At 35.3% G+C, this 19,090-nt stretch overlaps 1 protein-coding gene across 1 annotated transcript in view; it reads right to left on the reverse strand.

Annotated features, from left to right (window-relative positions):
- tmem117 (transmembrane protein 117) overlaps nucleotides 1–19,090 on the reverse strand; it is a 118,629-nt gene that overhangs the window by 24,699 nt on the left and 74,840 nt on the right. Inside the window, exon 4 of the mRNA XM_088922913.1 lies at nucleotides 8,796–8,895. Coding sequence (XP_088779039.1) covers nucleotides 8,796–8,895 — 100 coding nt within the window. The remainder of the gene's footprint in view (nucleotides 1–8,795; nucleotides 8,896–19,090) is intronic.

The following is a 19,090-nucleotide window of genomic DNA, read 5'->3' on the forward strand; positions in this document are numbered from 1 at the left end:
AAAAACATGAAAAAGCAATAAGAAATGTTATTTTATACAGCACTATTTTACAGTATATGAAAATATTTAGTTAGTGGAGTTACAATGGGCTAATATGTTTGTCGGCTGAATAGAAGAATGCTTCTTTGCTTCCTAGATTGGCTTTGTCCCTGACCTCTACAGGCAATACAGTACATTGATGACTGCATCAGTACCGTCACGTGCTCTAACGACCACCTAGAGCATTTCTTGCATCACTTCACCATCCATTATACAGTTAACATATCTTCAACTACTCTTCCATTTCTAGACATAAACATATCCATTAACCATCCATGACTCTCTACTTCTGTCTATTACAAACCCACAGATTTACACAGTCATGTCCTCTACAGCTCATTTCACCCCACACATACTAAAAATTATCTCCCTTTTTCACAGTTCCTCAGGCTTCAATGACTTTGCAGTGACGACATAGATTTCCAAAACCAAGCCCTCAAAATGCACTTTTTTTATTAACAGAGGATTATTGACAGGGCACTTTCCCAAGACAACAACAACCCTGTGATCATCAACTCAATTAGGAACTCCTGGCCTCACATCACATTCCATTGGTGCTTCCCTACCACCTTAACACCTTTTCTATGCCCAGGACCATTAATGACAACTTCCTCATCTTGCAGGATGGTCCCTCCACTGGTACTCTTTTTTCTGACTACCTCATCATCTCATATCGCTGATAGAAAATATAACAGATTGATTTCAAATGTGCTGAGCTGGACCCCGATCTTGGGTTTACGGCTAATGTTGCAGCCAGTTCTACAACAACTGTGGTTGAAAAGTAAGGTGCAGCTAACTCAAGCCTGGGTGCAGTCTATATCAACGCCCATCATGAGGATGAGCCAGCTCCCACAACGGAATCAAGGGACATGAGTCGGTGGCGTTTCAGATGGCTCTGCCTCTATCTCAATAAGACCAATGAGCAATGTCTGAGCCGTTGCCTTGGCTGTTGCACCTGCTGCCGTGGAGCTAACAGTGTCCGCCACAGCAGCTCCCACTTTCTTTAGCTTGGACCCAGTATACTGGGCTAAATTGGTCCCGAAATCGTGTCAAAACCAAGATGCGGAGGTTGCAGCATTGGAAAGACAACATTAACAACAAAAGTGGTATTTCTCTAAAACCCTCTTCAAAAGAAAACTCGGAAATGGCAAGTGTGTGTCAAGAGAATGGCTACTGTATTCCCCTGCAGTGTTTTGTTTTGCATGTAAATTATTTGGGGACAATGATTATCAGTCCAGACTGACCGTAGGCTATAGTGACTGGAAAAACACGAAGTGTCTGAGAGCCATAGAAAGGCTATGGTTGCATACGTTATGTGCTGTGCTGATAATGGTCTAATAGAGGTGTATTTGGGCTCCCTGTGTACGTGTATGTTCCCTGCGTGTGCCATGTTACATTCCGTTTGAATCAGTGGTAGCAGCTCCTACTCTGAACGCGTCTGAACTCTGAATTATTACAATATTTTGTCTCGCTTTTTTTCTGGTAATGAGATGGGGGGGAGGGGGGCTCTGATCACCTTAATCCGCCACTGCCTATTGCAAAAAGACATCTGAACCCAAAATCATCCTGAATCTAGGATCACACCTACCCTCTTCTCTCAATGATAGACTTGTTTCTTCTAATCCTCTCTATTCATTTGCAGGTTTTGACTTCACACCTCTCTTCACTTCTCACTTCACACCACTTGAATGTTCACTCTGCTTGTCTCCTGATCCCACTTCCTCTCCACTCCCATCTTTTGTTCTCCCATGCTTTATCAGCTACTGATTTTCCTCTCTCTCACACACCTGCGTATACAGGTAGAACAGGTTCTACAGGTAGAACATTTGGAATTTTATGGAATTGGGTTTACATAATTCCATAGATTATTTTTTGTCCAAAGGTCTTCTTATGTTGAATAGTCCAATACACTGCTTGTTGGCTTAAACAATTCAACAGTCAATACAATGCTCAGTGCCTCTCTTCACGCATCTTCTGTCAGAGCTGCCAAGGGCAAAAAGGCAATGATTGGCAAATTAAATACTGCTCCATTCTCACTGTTGCCACCTCAGCTGTTCTGTACCCCAAAGACAAGGGTTATTTAATCTCTCAACTGTAGTTTTATCCCTTAACAGCTTCTGAGAATGTTGACCATATTCACGCGACGGTACAATGGCAAACGACAGTCATGTTGTTGATGCAGGGGTTAATTTTTTTTTAATGCGTTTTGCTAAAGCCACAGAAATCTGAAAATGATTATGCTTATGCAGATGAATCAGACAGATGTGATGATCCTGGGATGGTGTGGTAACTTGTTTCCTTTCAGGGCATGCTGTCTCACTCACAGAGCTAGTTTCTTCATTTCTGTGAGCTAGCCTGTTGATTGTTACTATCCCATCCCAGGATCATCACATCTGATTCACCTACATTATCATTTTCAGACTTCTTTAGCTACAGCAAAAGAAATTCAAGAAAATAAATTAACCCCTGCATGAACAACATGACAGTCATTTGTCATTGTACTTTCACATGAATATGTTCTACATTCTCAGAAGGACAGCATTTCATTCTCTGCCTGTCTGAGAGAGAAGGCAACTTCTCTCTCAGACAGGCAACCTTCAATCATGCAGATAGTAACCGGAAGATGCTCATTATTAAATCAGAGAATGATTGTATCTTGTACAGTTGTTACAAAAAATACACTAATGTCTTTTGATTAGTCATTTATATACAGTAGATACCTCTCAACTATATCATCAACTAATTTTGGCAAGTCCATACTCAACTCAAATACACTGAGTACTTGAGATCTTGGAAATCCCGTGACTGGAGCTAATCTTTTTAATCCCACATTATAATAATAATCAATCTATAAAACTACTTAATATTAAAATGTAAATACATTTTAATTGTTCCCAATGTGTTACAGTATTTATGTAAATCTAGACTGTTTTGTTTTCATTATATTTCTGTAGTTTTTTTGCATTATTTTTTATTAATCATAAAAATAATCATTGTTTGGTGTGCTATTTGTGGCAATACTGAAAAAGAGACTAGGAAGCATACAGTAGTTTTAAAAAAGGTATCTCTATTCCTATTGTTATAAATCAATATTAGAATTTAAATGTAAAATTGATCAAAATATGTCATAAATTTGTAAAATACAAATTCTGCTAGTGTTTGATAAATGCAAACACAGTTAATCTTAAAAAAATAAAAAATAAAAGGTTATAGTGTTTTTTTAAAGGTTTGTTTTTGGCTGTATAATAAAACTAGGTAACATGGATTATTTTTTTGTTATTCATATTGTTTTTTTACCAACTAAGAAAGACAACAAGCACAGCTTTAATTTTCTCAACCTTCGATGGCAATTACATTAGATTCAGAAAAGTTTTAATATACAAAATAGCAATTAAGGTATATTAGAAAGACACAATACAGTCAAGGACGTTATATTGATAGATTTTATCTCTTGAGAACTGCAGATAAAACCTATGGAAATAATTAATACACATTAAATTGCAAGATGCTGGTGCTCTTTAGGGATGCTGCATATGAGATATTTTCTGTCCATCTATCTAACAATGATAATTCCATTTCTTTCCAAAACCTCCCAGGAGACAAGAAGAGTTCCTTATTAAATCTGGATATGTGAATGAATTAAATAAAAAATCAGATTTAAGGTCTACAATCAGCACATGGTTTTCTACAAGTCAATGTTCTCTCCAAGCATACAGAATACTAATGCATGCTTTGTGCAGGCTTGTCAAGTACTCTACCAAGAGGTGTCAAACTATATTTTAGCTATAGTCAGTTAAATCCCACAAGACCCTATCTTGTCTTTATGTTGACAAATGAACAAGCATATGAAACCATGGATCTCAGCCTCTGTCAGCTTTTTGTCTGGATCACAACACCCTTTTCATACACAGCTGTTTTCTTTGAGTTTTGTACATTAATTCTTCCTAAAGGGCGTTCTTCACTTCTTTCAAAAGACAATTCTGGTACCCATTTCTGGTGATGAATATGTGGTAAGATTGAACAGAAAAATACTGCTTTTCAACATGCAAAAAAGATAACCACTGTTTGATTAACAGTATCACAAAATTCTTCAGAAAGAATTATAAGAAAACAATATGTTTTTTTCCTAATTCTATAACTACAATAAATCATTTGAGTTTTATAAGAGTACCTTGAATCGCAAAATATACTTTTTGATTGTGGCATGTGATACAACATCATCAGGAAAAGGATATAAGAAATGCTACAAACAAGAAAAAGCAACTTCATCCATCTAGAAAAAAAACATTAAGCATGGTTTATGAGTATACAGTGAATTTCTCATCCAAAAAAATTAATTTTGTATTGAAAAATACTGTACATCATAAATGGAAATAAATTAAGCAATAAGATTAAGTGCAAGTGTACACCCACAAACAGCTAATGGTAAAAAAATATACTGTACAACAGATTTCAGAGTTCCCAGAATTATTGTAAGACATTTTTTATTTTGAAGGCCGTTCTACTAAACATGACCTCCCTAATAATTTTCCGTAATTTCCAATTTCTAATTATTTCTGTACCAGGGATCAGCAATGTAGAGCACACCTCCCATGAGTGACTCGCAAAATGATTTTGAATGGCATGTGCAATAGAAGTCTAAATAATAATAAAGAATCATGGAATCTGGAAAAAAATATAATTATTAAATTCTGTACAATCTCAAAATTATACCACCAATTGATAGATATTATTTTTAGAAGGCCCAGCCTATCTTAATTCACGGGTAAGCTTGTGATTTGTGCCACTGATCAAATTAATAAATAATAGGTTTATTCCATGCTGAAGAGAGAAGAAAGAAAACACAATGTTTCGGCTGTGGAGCCTTCTTCGAGTGTAAGAAATAAGATAAGATAGGGCAGTCAGCAAAGATAATTGTAAGGGATCCCATTGATGAGGTATGAGGATCCTATGCAGACGAAGGAGAGGGAAGATAGTGAAACAGGTGTAGAATCCAAATATTTAGGCGATTAGCCTTATTATTCCTCAAGAAATTCTTTGTATATAGAATTCTAGATCTGAGCCTTAAAATGTGATGACTGCAGTGGTAAAGTGTAGTAGTATATTTTCTTGCTGCTTGATTGCCCTTATACAAATTTTAACAACGTAGCAAGAGACTGAAGAACAGGACTAGGTACCACCACAAGGCAAGGGTGAACAACTGGAAATATTAATCTGTCAAGAGAAGACATGCCAAGGACATGGTGTGAAAAAGGCTTCAGCCACTTAAAATCATTACATGGCAAAGAATATTATTACATACATGACAAAGTACATCTAAATGGGACTGGAGATGGGCAGTGGTTTTCTTGGTGCAAGAATCCAGAGAAATTCCAAAACATTTAAATTAGAATAGAATTTCCAGAAAACAGATCTTGCACGAATGGTCTTGCATTAAGAAGTAAAACGGGATAGGATAGATACAAAATTAGTAAAATTAAATGGCAACAGTTTACTTTTTTTTAATTTCAGTGTAAAACACCACAGTGTGGGGTATCATAAATTGGATTATTGATAGGTGGGTCAGGGTAAAACAAACACCAAGTAGCTATAAGGTAATAACCAAGTGTATTTGTTTTACAGTGTGTAATAACATAAAAACAAACACCAAAACAAAAAACCTAGCTCTTCTTCAAGTTCCTGACATTTTCAGTCCCTCACTATCAAACAGAGCAGTAAAACTGCTTAACAGTTTTCCAATATAGTCTCTTTCTCAAAAGACTCTTCACCAAACTCTTTCTGAATTATTCATAAAGTAAGTTCCTCAGTTGTTTACTCCTTCTGGTACAGCTTGCGTAGCAGAAGACCTGCCCTCTATCATCAAACAGTAGATAATGACTCCAAAAGCGATTAGCTTCTGACTTTTTAAATTGTTACTTAACCAATTGTCTTCCAGCAACTGGTCAGGTGACTGTGGGAAGTTGCTCATTCCCCACACCCTTCTGGGGAATGTGGTACAGACAAGCATCTCCATTTTGTCTGGAGTCACTGCCCTCTCACATTCAGATATTACATGGAGTAGCAAAAAAATCAATCCTAAAAGCAAGTAAATAAAAAATAAAAAAAAAATAAAAAAATAAGGCCATTTTAAAAGACTGAAATGCATTTTACAATAGAGATCAAAATACATAATAAAAAAGTTATTGCAATACTACAAGGGCAAAAAATTATATAAAGAATGAAGTAAAATATACAGTATCTGGGACAAAAATGTGAAACATGAGACAATGAAAGGGAAATGACTGATGCACTAAAATGAGTATTGCACTCAGGTGTTCACTAAGAAAGAAATCAACAACATGGCAGCAGAAGGACAAAGTTCTGTATTGGATAGTTTTAGAATAGAAGAGACAGTAGTGTTTTAGGTATTTAGAATCATTAAAGATTAATAAATCCCTGTGACCTGATGGTGTCTTACTAATTGTTCTCAAGAAATCAAGAGATGTTATTCAGAAGCAATTGTCACAGCTATTTTAACAACAGCTTAAGACAGGAGTATTGTCCAAGTTTTGTCCAAGTACTACTGCTAATGTAGTACATGTCCATAAAAACAAAGAGATAATTAAATTAAATAACACATACCATTAAGACTAGCTTTTTTATATAAGATTGTAGAAATAAGTATAAGAATCAAACTGGAAATTAACATACTGTATATGAACATTATAATCCTAGGTGACAGTTAACATGGAGTTAAAATGGTAAATCTTTCATAACCATCTTGTTAATTCTTCAAGTAAGCAACAATGATAATGGCACACACATGGCATAAAATATGATGTGTTTAGATTTTAAAAAGGTTTTTGATTTAATTAATATTAAAGTTTAATTCTCAAACTGCACGAGGCAGGGAAACACAAGTGTTTGGATTAAGAGTTGGAAATAAAAAAAACAGGGGTATACAAAAATAAATTGTGAATACTCATATTTTGTTGATGTACTAAATGGTGTATCATGGGAATATGTAATAGGACCCCTGATTTTCTTGATTTACATCAATGATATAGATTCTGGTATACTTAGTGAATTAGTCAAGTTCACATCTGATACCATGTACTGTAGGAGGATAACATCTTATGTCTGTTTGCAGGCAGTAAAAAAAAATAATTAAGGAGGCTATTCATCAAATATAACACCCTGTCATTGAGCATTCCTGTATTAAATGCATGTCATTTGCACCATGTTGTTATGAGAAGAAGTAAAAATATACTTTTAAAAACTTTTTTTTCTTGTTTTGAAACAGCAGAAACATGTAGATGTCTACCTACTGTTGGTTACAGTCGTTCTATATTTAAGCCTAAATATACTAAAAGCTCTTAGCCTGTGGTTATATTGCATAATCACTAGTCATAGCAATAGTGTGCTTAACAAGTATTGCATGTTAATTGGTTTCTGTTTAAGGGTATATTTAGATTCCCTTACTCTCTCCGAGCTTCCTGGAGACTGTTGGTCTTGTAGTCTTTCACATGCAGCACCTTTTAGTGTAACTTTTCTGATGTAACATGGGATTGTCTTATCCCTTGATAGTTGAATTGTCTCCTTGCATTGGGAGTACTAGTGATGGGTGCTTAAAGATGCTGCATTTGAAAGACCTCAAGCAAGAAGAACAACACTGAGCACCTCTTCCCTATCCTTCAAACTCATAAGTAAAAAACAATGATGTATCCCTGTCTTAAATATAGTATGACTTGAAAAGCCATAGAAAACTTTGGTGAAAGAGTAATAATTCAGACACCCCTGCTTAAACAAATATATATTATTAATGACAGTGACACACACAACACTAAACACAACATAAACATACTGTACAACTCACAAGTTTCTCTATTTACAAGTTTACAGACAAGGCACTCCAGAGACCTATGTCTAGAGCACCCAGAAAACCCTAGACTGCTACCAAGTTTTCAACTGTTAAATAACGCCTACAGTGGCCAAAAGAGGAGATAAGCTACCTTCTAAACTAAATAAAATGCAACCTGTGTTAAATTTCTCCCTCTGCAAACCCAAATGCCACAAAATAAATGGAAATCTCTCTCACTATTCTAGAATGTACTCACTAACCAGGAGAGGCCATTTTTAATTGAGGAACACTTTACACAGGAAATCCAAGTTCTCTAACAACAAGCTCTCTTAGCTTCAATCTGGTCTTCCTAGTTGATCTCGAGCAAGAAACTCTCACCTGACCTACGTTCTGTCTCCTACTCTCATGTGGTCTGTTCTCCTCTCTCTCCTCATGTTCTCTTCTCTTTTTTCAGTTCATCTGTCTTTTATCCTACACTTTTGATGCTCTTAATCATTTACCCAGAATTTAACTATGATAAACCAGAAGACTCTTTTGATCAATTTTTCTCACCTCCAACACAACTGAGTAAAAGGCCCTTGGTGTTTGAAGCTCTAAGAAGTGGAAATGTTGACAATAGCTAGTCATTATCCATTGTCTCTAGGTTCCTTGAGACACTTCCACAGTCACTTACAGCTTTAAAAATAAAGAAAAGAATTCTTAGATTCTTCAATAATTCTTAGATGTTTTCAATAAGAAGGTAAGTGAATAAAACGTTTCTCCATGTGTTCTGTTGTTTCTAGGGGCATAACAAAATGCCTCTAAGAGAAATATAAATCAGTGATGCATATCAGCACCTAATTTTATTGTGTTAAGATTTAAGATCAATGGGAAATTGAAATCTAAGTAGAGGGAATTAAATGTTTCTAGTTCTCACCATCCAGGCAGTCACAAAATCTCCCATCCAGGTTCCTACTGCTGCTAATTTCATGAAACTTTCATTTCTGATGCCCATGTACTCTGTCACAATGTGTGGACTGCAAAGAGAGAAAGAAAGACAGTCAGCACTAGTAAATGTCATAATGTCCATTGCCAGAAAACTATTGATTTCAATCCACTGCTGTGGGCACGGAGTGGTTATTTTATAGTCTTTCATATTATGGGTAAAGATTATACATCCTTGTAATCTACAGAAAGATCAGTTCTTACAAGCAAATTTATTTTAATGCACATGAAGTTAAAGGATTTTCTATTGTTTGTTCTTAGCATCACATTCCACGTACCTGTAATATGTGAAATTGTTAGCAACTCTAGCATGATTGGAGGGCATTGCCATCCAGTACACCCTCAAAATGCTTACCTACACTTATTTCTGACTGAACAGGTATAGTATGTGAACAGTTTATCATGATCTATATCTTTTGTCTGGCAAGCTGATAGTGTCCTATGGAACCTTATTAGCGCCACTAAAGAAATATCTCGTTTATAGTATTGCATTTTTACGAGAAATGTATCTCATTTATATGAGAAAATTATTGTGTTTATACAAGAATCATATCCCGTTTTTACAAGAATATTGTTGCATTTATACAAGAAAAGTATCTTGTATATACAGAAAAAGTATTGCATTGAAACGCAATAGTTAATTTGTGAACAATGTTGCTTACTATATTAATACTGTATATTGCATTGTACTGTATAGGCAATAATATTATCCCTTGCAAAGTAGCATTGACTTTAAAAACAGCAGAACATCGTCACCCTCCTCTTTTTCTCTTTATATATCATATATCTCATTTTCTCTCATATAAACCATCTCCATGGCGCTAATAAGCTTCCATTGTCCTGGCCACTTCAAGCTCACCATACTCCAGAGGCACCCTGGCCTAACAGTAGCAGGACTGTAGTACTCAATTTGAGCCACTTTTGGCTAAGACACTAGGGATATTTTAGTGTTCTTTGGAAATGGAGAAGTGGTGTAGGGTGGCATGGCACAAATGGATAGGAACAACAAACAATCCTTACAGACAATCTTTGCTCTTTTGTAACTGTTTTTGATCAGCTTTTCTAGTGCAAGAAACAGTACATTTTCCATGTGTGAACAAATTATTATGCCTAAACTTCACTGGCCCTAGGCTTTAAGTGTTTTTTTTTTCACTTGGCCGTGTCAGCAATTGTGAAAATGCTTTTTCTGCAGAAAAATATTGTTAAGCAGCTGCATTAAGGGTGGATTATAAATCATACACAATCAATATTATATTCATTAGATTATTTTGACAGAGCTTCATTAATGGAATTGTGAGGTGTCTAGTGACTGATCACTTCAGCTCATCCAAAAATAACCTCCTTGATTAGAATAAGGATTTATGTCCGCATTAACTCAGTTAGATGTTCAGTGTCTTGGACCTTGTCCAGCTTCCAAAGAGGTCCCACAGGGAGTCATTTGCTCTCTGCAAAATTATAATCAATATTTCTTGAAACTCAAACTGCTGCACAGTAAATTCGCTAGATAATTCATATCAGAGGAAAACATCCCTCTTCAGAAAGTGTTGGATAATTAGTTAGGGAAATTTGGTGTTATGAAGGGACTTAATATCTGAAGAAAATGTAAAAATGTAGGTATATCTTTAGAGACTTTTTCGAATCATGATTAAAGGCAAAAGTTTTTCCGACTTATTCATGTTTGTTGAAATTTTAATTTCTCTGAAATACCTTCAGAGAAGATGACCTAATCAGACAGATGAGGGAGGTTGTACATCAGGACATGAAAAATCAATACCAAATGGTTAGTGCATGGTTTAAGTCAACGAAAAAATGATTTGTTTTTTTCAAACGTATTTTCAGAATCTTTATGTGTTGCTTATTGATAATTTAAATGGATATTCTATGGGTCCAACATATAAATATGGCTAATACTGTATCATTTAACTTTTTTTTTAAGTACTGAATTTATATAAGAAACCATCTACTTAAAATATGCAAAACATTTACAGCTGGAAGAAAAATCCATCAAAAATATTTTTTTAAATTCTTTGTTCTAATGTTTGATTGAAAAGTAAATTGTTCCATATTTTATGTTTTACATTGTAAGTTCTCAAGATCCTACTCTGGCTTTGTCTCTACAGGATATAATGGTGGCTGAGTATGTGATTCCCAGCCAATCACAATCAGACCCAGATGGATGAGAAAGATACTAAAATCATTTCAGGATTGTTTTCAGAAAGATACTGTCAATTCATTAAAAAGATAAAAAAAAAATATTGTAGAATCACATCAAATTTTAAATTGTTTACTTCCATCATCCAATTGTCTATTTACCAGTTGTTTATTATTAAAACAGTATTTAAATGTTTATTTAATGACTTTCCTGCAACATTTTTTCTGTATTTTTTACTGTTAGCTTTTTTCATGACTGACTAATTTAACAATAAAATTGTACCAGTAATTATAACATTGTTGTATAATGACAATTTAAATGAAGCAGACACAATCCATAATTAATGTTAATAATTTACAAAAGAAATTTGGGAAATATTCAGACACAACAGTAATAAAAAATAAATAAAATCTTGCTATTCAGATTGGCAATTATACAAGTTTATTTCTACAGTAGGACTAGTGCTGTCAAAAGAGTACATAATAAACCAGGATGGTAGTATTTAAGATTAGGGAACACTACACTCTTTATACTAATGGAACATTAATAAAGTATAAAGAAACTATAATTGTAATTATGTATGTACTGTATGTTTTTAGAAAAAAAAACTTTATAGTTTTTTAATATTGATTAACTGATTAATGAGAGAACAGTGCTTTCATTCCATTGATATTGGGGAGGTAATGTAGTCTTAACCAGCGATATTGTAACAGAGCAGCAGTTTTTCGAACTGTCCGTGTCCACTTAAGCATCTGGAGGACGCGGAGAGAAAATGGTTGTGGTAATTTGCACATGGTTTAAGTGCGGACATTTGCACAAGGATGCCACAGAGTGCTCTTCTGCTACTTGAGGGATGAGATTTGGCACTGACGTAAGTAATGACGGTGCTGAGCTCCCTTGACAATTTAGAGAGACCTGTTTCTCATTTATAGGTTAATAAAGAAAATGATGGGGAGAAGCATGGTTTGATTGCCTAAAAATGCTTAATGGGTTAAGGGAGTGATGACATTTTACTGGTGGTCAGAGAGAATAGCGTTTTTATACTATACATTGGGCATTAGATCTGTATGGGAACAAGTAATAGGTTTCTTCTATGCTGAAAAAAAGAAAGAAAACACAATGTTTCGGCCGTGGAGCCTTCTTCAGGTGTAAGGCACACCTGAAGAAGGCTCCACGGCCGAAACGTTGTGTTTTCTTTCTTCTCTTTTTCAGCATGGAATAAACCTATGACTTGTTCCTTTACAGCCTACGCATGCTGACGCAGCTACCCACCTGAACTATTAGATGTGTATGCCTTCCAAGGTTTACATTTGGGTAGTCCATTGAGAAGCATCCCTACAAACTGGGTCATACAGGACCATCAAGGAAAGTTTAGACAAAAAGGGATGAAGAAGTACGAAGGGAGAAGAGAGACTAGGGAATTGTCTTGACTTCCCAAAAGGGGATTAAGTTACAAATCTCAGAGCTGGTTCGGGGCTTCAGGTCACCATAGCTGTCCACGGAAGGGACTGTCCACCTGTGCTATGGACGGTAGGTCTACTGGTTAAAAGAGCCATGGCAGCACTCCCAAGAACAGTTCGTCAGAAAGGGACTAGCTCCTGGAAGGCAGCATAGGGAAACAAAGCCCTGTTTCAGTACAAAACCTGAGAAGACTCCCCATGAGAAGAAATGGTGTTAATGTGGGAAAAACAAAAAAACAGTGGAGGTCATGGTGTCCCTGAAAGCCAAATGTCCGGTTTTGGACTTAGAGTGGCACGACACCTTTGGCACTGGAGATATTTTGGAAATTTGTACTCTAAAGCAGTAAAGCTCCAGGACTATGTAAGAAAAATGTAGTTGCAGGTGAATTTGAACTCCAAACAAAATGTGTGTAGCTGGGGCCCTGCATGATGCATATGGTAGGTACTATAGCTATTGGAAGCGCACACTAAGGTGTTCATGTCTGCAGAAGAGCTAAGATTTTGCTACAGCCATGAACGTGAGTCACAACACCATGCACAATACATCATTGTGCTCCTTTGTCTTTGACATGGCAATATTCTAGCCATACAATACATCTAATGTAACAGAAAATCTTATGCTGCAATACATCTGTTCATGTAACGGAAAATCATATGCTGCAAGTAGCATACATTATTTCCACATTATACGTGATTGCCTGAGAGTACATCATTAATAGAATAAAATTCATTACCAGCACTACCTGCACTTTTTACATAATTCAGAAATAGAATACCAGATATAATATGAGAGACGATATTATTCAAATATAATATTAATAAGTGCAGTTAAATGTATGCTTTATTGTATTACTGATGTTTGGTTTATTCTGAAATCCTGCTTAAAATATATATAAGTGTTGTATAAGCATTTCTCACAATATCTTAAAACATAATCATATCAAACACATTTTTATAATGGCAACACAACAGACATTAGAATTTTGTGTTTTAAATAAATGTTATATTTCTTACCATTCCTTTTACCTTAATTATTTGCTTAGGTTTATTCACATGAACAATTAAATTTTATGTCTTATGTATTTATGTATATTTTATATGCATTTTATGTTTTGTGAGGGGATTTGCATGATATTTGTATACATGTGTTTGTAACTATAACTTACTAACTTACTAACCTAGCACTGCTTTTCAGCCAAATCCATTTTCCCATTTATGTTAGCTGATTATGGTCTGAACAATAATCCTCAATGGCTATAAATGACAGCCTGACAATTTGGCTATAACCTGTAATTAACAGGAGCTATACATGTTCATATTCTCAAGTGTTTCCTCTTGACCTACTAAATATTTTTAACCTTTAAATATTGATGTGCTGCTGTATCCTCTTGGGGGATTGCTGTATGTTTTCTATTGTTCCACACACTAATGCATCTTTCTGATTCACAGACATGACAGGTTTATAAATCAGGTTCTTCTGAATCTCTGATTGCCAATTACATCCTCCTGCCACTCTACAGCTGTATTCAATACCCAGTTACTAATATATCATTTATTAGTCGGAAGACCGACAAAGCAGTTCTCAATTCACCTGACTCTTAAGAGATGACAATACAGCTGTGACCATTTTCATTTTTTTAAGTTTTATTTGTTGCTTATGCTAGCAGAGAACCAACTGCATAAACACCATGTTGTCACTAATGACACGTAATAAGAGAAAACAATACAGCTGTGACTCATTACTGCCAGTTTTAATGAACTGTTTGGAATGCCTTCAGCAGGTCTAGTGTGTTAACTCTTACTTCCTGCTGAGGCACTTTTGATTTTACCGCATTCATCATCTCCCCTGGAGCCCATCTACTCTGGTCCTGATGGACATCATATGGTGCTTCATCTTGCGGCTACCAGCTGCTGTAGAACAAACACCTGCACAAGGTCCCCACAGATTATACACTTCATCTGTATGACAACTACAGTCACCATATGTGGTTGGCTCTGATTAACAGTGTTACACATACAGTAGCAAAGCACTTTACCTTCAGAATCTACAGATAACTATATGTCTTACATGCATCTGATAAGGCCTGTATCTTAAAATCTTCAGTTTGGATTGAACCCTTTTTGTTTTGTCATTGTTCAGAGCTCACATAAACATACAGTAGGATTATACCTACTGCAACCTGCAAACATAATAATATGAAATGGCATTAGCGAATTGCTTTACATTTGAAAATATGATTAATTCCCTTTAACAAATTAACTCAAAACTGTGTGGAATGGCCAGTGAATTGACATACTGTAGAATCATGCATCTATTTTAACAAAAGAAAATGCTGCCTTATTTGAAATTAAATGTCTATTCAGTCTTTTATTGCTTCATTTATCAAAACCGTAGATGCAGTTTATGTCTTTTTTTAAGTAGGTTTAAAGTTCACATGGATATATGTGAACATCTTTAGTAGGGTTACTACAGCTATATGGGTTTTCTTACTTCACCAAATTGTACATATACTGTATAGTATACAGTAGATATTGCCATATTGTGTGTGTCTGATTGCTAATGAGTCATTTTATTGGTCCATCTTCCTTTAAAAGATGTGACCAGTATTTGTATAGCTTTAATACATTCTGAATTGATTATCATAACTACAGTATTTATCAATAGAAAGGGGAACTAATTAACTAACAAGAAAAAAATTAAACACAATTACACCAATTGTACATAAATGCAGTATCTATTTATTGCAGAATAGTGTAAAATGGGAGATACAGTAACTGCTGTTTAATTTTTTTAAATCTTAGAGATCAGGTCACGGAGTAATTATCATGAAATGAAAGGACAGAAATATCTCAAATATTCCTAGAACATTACAAAAAATGTTTCTGGAGCTCAAAAGTAGTCTGATGGTGTCATAGTGTCACAAACATGTAATCTTTATGTTAGGAGCTTTAAAGTCATTCAGAAACTTCCTGTGCACTACCTTTCTTATTATTTTTATTTTTTATCAGCACAATGAAAAAATAAAGAGTGATAAATTTGAGTATCCAGAGAGCTGTAATTGATTTAATGAGAAAGTACTCTTGTTTAATGACATGGTCACAATCCTTATTTTAACAAATGTACTCTATGGAAATGAAATATGTATCTATCCTTTTAAAAAAGAAGGGTCAACATTATATTTGTAATGTAACTAATATGCATTTTCAAAAAACGTGTGTTAATTACAGTTAGGCAGTTTTATGAGCTACGGTATGCCTTACTTAAAACGACAATAATGATAAAAGTACAGTACTGTAGGTCAAAAACATGAAATGTCATTGTGTAAATTGCAAAGGAAAAGGCAGTGGTTAATTCTACAATGAAACATCAGAAGTAAAACACACAGAATTATTTGGTGGTGGAGCCTTCTTCAGGCATGTGCAGGTGAGAGGCTGGGAGGTGGGGATTTGATATGTGAGGTGGGGAATGGAAAAGTCGGGGATCGGTGAAAGGATAGGCAGAGAGATGAATGAAGACATTAAAAATAGATTAGTCTATCACTGAGCGATGGGAGCTGTGTGATGCTTGGTTCTTTGATGTCTTTGTAGTACATGAGTCTTTGAATTCCTGTGAAAGGGCACAAAAAGAGCGGTCAGTGTAATCATGGGAGAAGTAAAATACTGAACTATCAGCTTGGAGAGGTCTTTGATCCTAACTGCTCCAACATGTACGGTACACTGAAATGGCTGGTCAGTCTTGTTCCCTCAATGCAAAAGGCAGTACACATTCAGAAAAAAATATACTTAAATGAGATTGCAGGTAATATTGCACTTCTGTTGCAGTTGAAAGGGCCTAGTATGGATGACACCTATGGTTGAGGGAAATGCATGACATGATTGGTGTGTCTGAAAAAACAAATTCCGGCTGAAAGGTCATTTTGCGAAATCGAGAAAGTTTGTTTAATGACCTTGGGAACAGACAGTTGTAGCATGCCGTTTTTAGGAAGAGCTTTGATACAGCTGTTCTACCACTAGAGGCCACTGTATGGCTTCAAATTTGGTGCAAACTATGAAAACTGAAACTGTGTGCGATCAGGTTTTTTGTGTGTTTGTAATGGAAGGAGATAAATGTTAACCTGGAGCACCATTGAGAAAATTCTTAATTAGCAAGGTTAGGGGAGAAAAAAAGTTTGGTGCTGAAATTTTATTTTATACTATAGGTATATCAGGATGTAATTTAGTATATTGAATATATTTTGGTCAATATGTAAATAAACATACAGTATGCCTTTTTGTGGTACGGGTCCTGAAAGTGTGACCAATTATAACACATTTGCAGTTTTAAGGAAATGTTCTATGCTGACAAACTAGAAGAATTGATCTTTTGATTCTTGAACGAACTAGACTTCAAGGGCAAGCATTAAATTCCTGAAACGAGGTGACAGTATCAAACCTATGAAGGTAAGATGGCTTCCTCTCGTAGAGCCAGTACTACAGGTATATAAGGTCTACATTCCCTAGAACTTTTTCACATTTTGTGTTTGTGCCTCAGAATGTAATGCATTTAAATGGGGATTTTTCTCCTCTTATGGACACACCATACTTCACGTCTAAGGGAAAAATGTTTTTATGAAAAAATGATATATATATTAAAAATACAAAAGTGAATAATTGGATACGTCTACACTCACTTGAGTTAATACTTTGAAAAAGCAGTGCAGGCTGGATCTGTTGGGATAGGTTTCTAACAACTTTGCCCACCTAGATTTGGTGATATTTGACCATTCTTTGATGAACAGTAAACACCAAGTTCGTGATTGTATTTAGGTTGGGGCCCTGACTGGGCTACTCAAGGACTTTTACCTTTTGTGTTAGCCATCCCAGTTTAGCTTTGGCTGCGTGTTTCAGGTCAATGTCATGCTGAAAGCTTAACTTCCATCCCAGTTTCAGCTTTCATTCAGGGGACAGCAGCGTTTCCTCAAGGATTTCTCTGTACTTTGCTACAGTACATTTGTGTTTCCTTGTATTCTAACAAATACCCCAGTCACTGCTGATGAGAAACACCCCTACAATATGAGGCTGTCCTCATCACACTTCACAGTAGGGATGGTGATCTTTGAGTGATGTGCTTTGCTGGGTTTGCACCAAATATATCATTTTGTGTTAATGCCAAAAGGTGGTGCCATACACTTCTTAATAATAGCCTTCCCTCCAAGGGATATTCAAGGCATTTTAATATTTTATACTGATTCCTTAATCAACTGTATTGCTGGGCCACAGCTTTGTCCCAGAATTTGTTTAAAAGATCCTTTGTGCTCATGGTTGAATCTTTACTTTAACATACAGTACATCTCACAGCAGAAGAACCTACAGGGATTCATCCTGACATCATGTGAATATATACAGTTTAACACAGGTGGAGTCCATTTAACTCGGTGTGTAATTTGAAGGCTATTTGTTACACCTAAGCTAATTTAGGACAGCTAATACGAGGCTTATACAGTACTGTTTTTTGGTTTGTATTTTTAATTTTCTAAATATTTTTTCACTTGGAAGTTGTGTAGTAGGATATTTAGATACATTTAGATACATGAAAATATGTTAATGCATTTTAATCCCATTCTATAAGAAAACAAGTGAAAGTTTTAAAACATGTTACAGGCTTTCTATAGGCACTGTGCATAGTCTATTCTTTTTAAATTTCAGCGTATACTTAACATCTACTTGTTAATAAGGAAGCCTTGACAAGTCTTCTTTCCATTCAATTACAAATCTTTTATCAAATACTTAACTATTTAAATAAACTAGGACAGCACAAATAATTAAAATAAGTAAATATTGTGAATAGTTCTTATTCTGGCCTAAAACAGCCAAAGACCGCTCACCACTGGCCTAGTGTTTCTGGCATGTGAAGGCAACTGCTGTTAGAATAATGATCTGTAGAAAGAATGGTGCTTAACATTGCCAACACATTAACGTCCTAAAAATATGAATTCTTGCTTTCTCACTTATTGATATTGTATGTATTCTCATTCAATTTAACAGGCTTTATTGGATTAGTAAACAATGACCTTGAGGGGTAAATGACCTTGACCCTAATTTGTCTGCATAGTGTACAGCCAGAAGCTTTTTATCTGCATATAAATAAATTTGCAACACCAGTTCATCATTAGCCATCACCAAGGTGTCTGGTTCTTTGGTTCTTTTTCATTTAAAACTGCATTATTTTGCAAGTGCTGGAGAGAGCTCTTATTGAAATGCATAAAACTGTCACAACAGCCTTGCTGTCCCATTAAGAAAACATCTCCTAAGGCATGTAAAAACAGAAGTACTTATATATCATGCAGTAATTCACAATGGACATTTTCTAACGGCACTTCACAGCTCTGCAATATGAATGCGCATAGTTCCTGAATAAAAAGCCTTTAGGTTACATTTTCAGACAGACAAACCTTCATTTCTTCAGCTTTCTTTGTGACCTACTGTAGCTCAAAAGTGTCAAGAAGCTCACAAAATCTGTCCTGAAAATTGAAAAAAATTAAGAAAAAAGGCAGAAATGTTTTTTGAGGAACTTGGAACTTTTTAATATTCATTTACTAACCGGTATATCAAAGTACATCATTATGGGAAAAAAAG

The sequence above is a fragment of the Atractosteus spatula genome, chromosome 8 (assembly GCF_055471065.1).
Source record: "Atractosteus spatula isolate fAtrSpa1 chromosome 8, fAtrSpa1.hap1, whole genome shotgun sequence".
NCBI classification, from domain to species: domain Eukaryota; kingdom Metazoa; phylum Chordata; class Actinopteri; order Semionotiformes; family Lepisosteidae; genus Atractosteus; species Atractosteus spatula.